At 44.0% G+C, this 6865-nt stretch overlaps 1 protein-coding gene across 3 annotated transcripts in view; it reads left to right on the top strand.

Moving 5' to 3' along the window:
* Positions 1–3784: 3784 nt before the first annotated feature.
* WWC3 (WWC family member 3) overlaps positions 3785–6865 on the top strand; it is a 136042-nt gene continuing 132961 nt past the window's right edge. Inside the window, exon 1 of one of the 3 annotated variants that reach the window (XM_053308470.1) lies at positions 3785–4893. In XM_053308470.1, the coding sequence (XP_053164445.1) occupies positions 4622–4893 (272 nt within the window). In that variant the 5' untranslated portion in view covers positions 3785–4621. The remainder of the gene's footprint in view (positions 4894–6865) is intronic. The other 2 variants (XM_053308471.1, XM_053308469.1) reach the window with 2 other exon arrangements.

Raw genomic sequence — 6865 nt, 5'->3', positions numbered from 1 at the left:
TGCTTGGAAACTGAAATGTGGCACCTAAATTAGGATATTCAGAAGCAGAATTATTAAATAAAACCTTTCCTTGTGCCAGATAGCCCAGTTTCTGTTTTAAGTATGTTACTTGTAAAGGGATAAACAGAAGCCCAGTTACCTTTCCCCTATACAATATCTGTCACTAAGTCCTGTGATTTTGTCAAACGTCCTTTGTCTGGTTCCTACATTTGGGGGCTCTGAGATCCAAAGCAAAAGTTGTAAAGGCCTGCCCTCCCCTTTTCTTAGAACCCTTTCCATTGGCCCCAGATCCCCAGGAGTACCACCACAATAGTGCTAAACTCCAGCTCTGAAGGTGTTCAGGGTCTCTCTTACTACTATGGGCCTACCCAGGAGGGGGAAGCTAGCTCAGACATGTCTTCTGAACATGTCAGAATGGGGTCAGGGTTTGCAGGTATGCTCTCAGGATGCTGTAAGTGAGCGTGCTTCTTTTACTGATGTTTAAAGTAGGCTTGCTGAATAGACTTTATCTCAGTCTTTATCATTTTCTACCATCAAACCTCTGAACAATTCAAAAACCAACCCAGATAGTTGATGAACTTTTTACTGATTTTCTAATACAGCCAAAACAAGAATTGCATTCAGGCAGCTCAATCTTATGTATGGCTACTAGGAAGTAAGCTTCACTCTGCTGAGTGGTGGGCATAACTCCCAGAAATACATAGGATTACAATTAATAATTTAATGACATATGCCAAAAAAGATCAGTTTTCAAGTATATTTTTCTGCTGGTCATCGTATACAGAGAAATGCTCTGATGTTCTTTCCCACTGATATTTAATAAAGATTGATGGATATTGACATTTCTTCCACTTCCAGAAGCTTGAGTATCTCTCCCTATTTAAATTTTATCAACTTCCAAAACCTGAGGTCCCTTAAGAACTAAAGTGCATTAAGTGCCATAAAGAACGAAGTGCCATAAGAACTAAAAGTGGGTTTCTTCCACAAAAACCATTGGGAACATTTTTCTAATTTTTTTCACCTGTGTGAGGAATGGGTTTTGTTCTTGGCAGCAGCATCAAGGTAGTACGTGTGCACATGCATTCAGAGTGAGACCTTCCAGATTCAACCTGAGCGGGATCTAAAATTATCTGAGTGGACATTAAAAAATGTGCGAGTGCACATATGCGTGCACGCCTTAGAGGGAACACTGATTGGGAAGCTGGATCGTATGGCTTACCCAGCTTAAAACAACACGAAGGAAGAGCATGTATGGCAATCAAAATGATTTCCATTTTTCTACTCTAAAACATAATTGGTTTTTGTCTACTGGGTTCCATTCCATGTGATTAGGTTATTGACGAGGATGTAGTGCCTGGTGTTCTAGCCTTGGCCTTATAACGAGGCAGCATGGTGTAGTGGTCAGAGTGCTGGACTGGGACTGGGGAGACCCGAGTTCAAATCCCCATTCAGCCATGAGACTTGCTGGGTGACTCTGGGCCAGTCACTTCTCTCTCAGCCTAACCTACTTCACAGGGTTGTTGTGAGGAAAAACTTAAGTATGTAGTACACCGCTCTGGGCTCCTTGGAGGAAGAGCAGGAAATAAAATGTAAGATTATAAATAAATAAATAACGGATGGCTCTTAAGCAGGGACTTCTTACTTAATACCAGAGACAGGAAGTAGATATTATCCTTCCTTATGGATTTGAGTAGCATTCTCTGTCCACAATTATCTGTGAGTAGTACACACGGGTAACTCTGTGTTCTGAAGATGTTACTTTAATATCTCCATTTCCATTTGGGGGAACAGAAGTTTATATCACCTAAAGTAAGCTATAGCTACCAGCCTGCATTATTTAAACAAGAGCTTTCCTCTGTTCCTGTTATTTCCATTGAGATATATGTACTCTTATGTAACTACAGTAGTGATGTACTTAATTCTGAATAGCTTGATAGTGCCGTAATCAAAGCTCAAGCCTCAGCAGCTTCAGAAGTTTTGCAATAACATTTCTATTTGGATTGGCTTTCATGAGCAGGCATGAAGCTGGTAGGATTGTGTAATGTAGTTAATTCTATAGCTTTATCTGCCTTTATTTTATTTTAATTGGAAAATATCATTACTTCTGCTAGTGAACTTGGTGGTCCCACACCTATCAGTAGAAGAGCAATATAAGGCTACCCAAACAAGGTATGAATTTCTGCATACTTGGGAGACTCCTCACATATGACGAAAAGGAAGTTGTAAGTTTAAAAACAAGGGTGGTGGTGCGTGGGACACCAAATGCCTTAAGGACTGAGCAATACTCATTGCCTTTTTGGAACCACAGAATGTTCAGTGGCGAAGAGGGCTTTATTTAGCCCCTAATAGTATCCTGGGGGTGAAAAATTAGTTCAGGCAGTGTGTCTGAGCAACACATGCTCTAACTCTAATTTTCCCTCTCCCATCCAGGTTAGTAGCTGACATACTGAGCAGCATCCTGTGGGAATTCCTGGTAGCACAGGAATGGCTGCATGTGTATAACACTTGCACAACTGCAAACACAACTGTGTTTGAAATTGTGCAAACACAGTTGTGCAATAGCCAGCCCATTATTGCTAACCATGCAACTGTGTTTGCAGATTTTATGGCAAGTGTGCAAGTGTTACAAGCACACAGAGCTTCCACGGTGCCAGAAACGCCTGTGGAATGCTGTGCAGTGTGTGGACCACTATAGACTTTTTAAAGCTCTGATCCTTTTGATAATTTAAAAAAAGGCTTGTTGTGAGGGATGCATTATGAAAAGCTCTCCCTCCAATACAAATTAACCACCCTTTCAATGACTTTTTAAACTGAGAAAGAAGTAGAGACAGATTTTAAATATCCTAGGAGGGAAGAAATTAGGACTAAGGAATGTGTACCATGTGAGAACGAGAGGTTACAATAAGCCTTTCCCACACAATAGCTCTGGTCTGGTTTGGGCGTAGATGTACAGCTTTTAGAATATCAGTAGTTTGGCATAATTGTACTATAATAGGGTTGGAAATTTCCCACTTGCTTACACCTCCCATGATTCCTTGCAGGTCACCAACTTAGTATATATGTGTTTCTAATTTATTGTCAGCTATGCTGGGCTCTCAGTATGGAATATACTAGACATTTCAATAATCTAACATGCCTTTCCGTTTTTTGTGCATACACAGAGCAGCCATGGGCAAAATTATGGAATACCCTCACTGGGGTTATTTGTCAGGCTCCCTTCCTTCTTGCATTTAGATAGGTTATGAAAAAGTGCCCGTTTAAGCAACTCTTTTGTGTTGATGTATCTTGTATTTATGTATGCTATCAACTTTTACTTTTTTTTACAACTAAGCAGACTAAAATAGATTAAATTTTTAAAAATGCAGAGAGTAAACAGCATGATTGTCTTTTTTCTGATTGACAACAAATACAGTCTCTTTACAGATGCTTTAGTTATACAGCAGTTATATTTTGTGGCTTCTGCAACCACAGATCAAGTATGACTCAACCATACTTTATTTCACAGGATAAGAACCTGGAAACTTGATTTTCATGGGAGGAATAATCCTAGACACATTTGCTTGAGAGTAAGCCGCACTGAACTCGCTTACAAATAAATGCAATTCTATTTATTAGAGAAACTCATGGCAGCATACATAGTTCTCCCTTTCCCATTTTATTCTCACAAGAGCCCTGTGAGGCGGGAGAGTGTGTGACTACTTCAAAGTCCCCCAGTCTCATTGCGGAGTGGGGATTTGAACCCTTGTTATAGCTCACGGGGTGAGGGAGGCTTAAGCCTAGCTGGTACTCGGACGTTTCTATTTGGCTACAAAGAAAACCAGGCTATTTATTTATCAACCACTGCCAGCTTTTCCTCCTCATTCCCCAAGAGTAAAAAAACTGAATCCGAGCTGACTTCTAAAAACAAAACCCCAACCCATACATGATCACTCTAACGACAGCCCCATCTTTGGCCTCATCCTCCCTTTCAACGCCAGACGTGGGAACAAACTCCGACAACGACTTGCAGCCGAGGACTCTCTCAGCGCTTCCTCACGAGGGAGCCTCAGTGCGGGGCTGGTTCCAGACAGGCCGCACAGGAGCAGCAGGAGAAGGGAAGGGGCGGAGCGGGAGGCGGACGGGGAGTTGGGTTTTCTGTTGGAGGGAGGAAGATGGCGGGGCAGGCGCCCGCAGGATGGAGCTGAGGGAGCCGACGGGGCTGGGAGAGTGAGCAGCTGAAGCAGGCTGCCCGTGGGAAGGCAGAGAGGAAGGAAGGAAGGGCGGGAATTTCACCGTGGCGGCCTGTGGAGAGAGCGGCTCTTCGGACGGGAGGAGGAGGAGGAGGAGGAGGGCTGGGGTTGAAGGGATAGCAGCAGCAGCAGCAGCAGCAGCAGCAGCAGCAGCAGGGCTAGTCCCGGGGCCCGGCTAGGGGTGGAGGCGGGAAAGCCAGAGGATGAGGAGTCCGGCGCAGCGGCGCTGCTGCAGCCGGAGGAGCCGCCCGAGTCCTGCTCCACGCGGCTGGGCCGCTCGCTGCTAGTCAGTGCTGGAGGCGGCGGCTCAGGGCGGTCCGGGCCCCGCGGCCGAACAGCGGCTGCTGGAGGGAGAGCGCTTGCAGCCGAGGCTTCGGCCCGGGTGCGGGGCTATGCCGTGGCTAAGTGGAGGGCGGAGGAGGAGGCGGCAGCAGCAACAGCAGCAGCAGCAGCAGCAGCAGGCGACGGCAGCAGCGGCGGTGGCCACTATGGGACAAGGGACGGGACAGCCACCGGTCGTGTCCGCCGGCGGCGGCCCGCGGGCCCGGGAGAGCTCGGAATTGCCTTTGCCCGCAGGCTGGGAGGAGGCGAGAGACTACGACGGGCGCGTCTTCTACATCGACCACAACACTCGGCAAACTTCGTGGATCGACCCCCGGGACAGGTCAGGAGAGAGAGCGAGCGAGCGAGCGAGCGAGCTCTGATTAGGGGGAGAAAGATTTCATCCTTCCCTCCCTCCCACCCACCCACCCAGCTGGCTCAGAACCTGGCTTCTTCACAAGCCCCCACACCTACACACACACACCCTTTTCCTTCCGGAGCCGTCTTGACCCGGCCCTGTTTGAAGGCAACGGGGCCTATAATAACAGTGTTCGGAAGAGAAGGTCCTGGTGCTAGGAAATAGCATCCTAGGCCTGGCGTCTGACAAGCTCTCTGGTTGACGGGCCGGGCCGTCTTCTGAGGGCGGAGAAAGAGGCTTGACTGGCTCTTTGTGGCCTACGAGCTAACTTAGAGGGTCATTCTCTATTAGGCTTTTTCAAAAGAACTGTAGTATCGCCACAACAATCTTCCAGCATAGAGGTAGTATCTTCAATTTGTGGATACCGCAGCTCCGTTGTATTCCATGTATATAAAGCGCGACCTTTCTTTAAAAACCAAAAACTTTTATAGCCTTGTATGACTTATTGTTCTTCCTGAACATGGATGGTCTTTTTAAAAAGCCTGTGCTTTTAACAGATTGATAACAGAGCCTGAATACTAGTTGTGCCTGATGCAAAACAATTTCTGACCGTAACGTCCCTCCCCCCGACCCATTCTGTCTCTCCAGATCTTGAGGAGTGTGGAAAAAAGAGCCACAACAACTTTTTGACAGATAATTAATAGGCAGGCATGCCTTTTGTGGACTGTATCTTAATGTCTTTGTGTTGACCAGTGCGTTATGTTGAGTCTCCCTAGTAAATAGAGTAGAACATGTTACAAACAAACTACTGCATGCTTCATCATTTAAGTGTTCTAGGCTTCACACGAATTTTAAACATTAGTATTGCTGAATATCATTCTGGTTCTCTTTAAAATATACATGAGGAATAAGCACTAAAATACAGTATTGGCCACAATTTTTTTTTTCAGCATTAACAGCATCAGTCACTAAGAATGTCTTAGGATCCAACTGCTGCTATTTCTTTGTGCATATCTCTGTATTTATGATTGGATCTTTGAAAAGACAAAAACCTTTCGGTCCAGTTATATGTAATATATTGCTGTCAGCCTGCTCTGTGGGATAATCTGGTTTTCAAATTTGAACAGTCTTGCTGCTTTAGTATAAAAACCTTATGCCCTACATGCTGTTACTTTTAAGTAGGTCCTGTAGAAACTAGGGGAACTTAATTATGAGTCAACATGTACATTGGGGATTTTTAGCAGTACAAAATCTTATGCATGGTTACTGTGAAGTAAATTGCACTGAATTCAGTGGATTTGGTGCCTAGTAGGTTTAGGATTAACACTATAACCTTGGCGTTGAAGTTTAAACCTGGGTGCTATTGATACTAATGATAAAATGACTCAAAACATGCTCTCTGTGCAGTTGTCAACCGCTTATTTTATTGAATATGGTTAAAAAGCTGTAAGTCTCCTCTGTCAAGAGCCAAATAAAAACATTAGATTTGGATTAGAAGACTGGTTCCCAATCTGTATTTTAGCTAGGATCGGACAGAAACTGTAATTGATTCAATTTCCTATGTTTAAGCATGGGTGACATAGTAATGTGCTTGACAGAGCATGAGTGAGAAAACATGACATGTGCAAAGTAATTTATTACAAGTGCTATATAAATGATTACTGTAGAAACACTTTGATGATGCAATAGTGGATAAAATAATACTGGATTTATTTTTATGTTCTTTTAGATTAATCTTGTAAAATGGTAAAATTTCATTTAGTCATAGTTACAAAGCTTACTATAGTAGTTGTAAGGCTTGTGTTAATTTTTGAAGGATCGGGAACTTTGTTGGCTGACTTTTGTAATAAATTTCTCTCTCTTGTATTCATCACTATTGTATGTGAGTGGTAAGCAAAAGAGCAAGCAGTGTGTTCTGTGCTTAATAGCCTAACTGTTGTCAGTAAGATTTCCCATG

Source organism: Hemicordylus capensis, chromosome 3 (genome assembly GCF_027244095.1).
Source record: "Hemicordylus capensis ecotype Gifberg chromosome 3, rHemCap1.1.pri, whole genome shotgun sequence".
Taxonomy (NCBI): Eukaryota; Metazoa; Chordata; class Lepidosauria; order Squamata; family Cordylidae; genus Hemicordylus; species Hemicordylus capensis.
The sequence above is the reverse complement of the archived record's forward strand: the minus strand, read 5'-3'. Positions and strand labels throughout refer to the sequence as shown.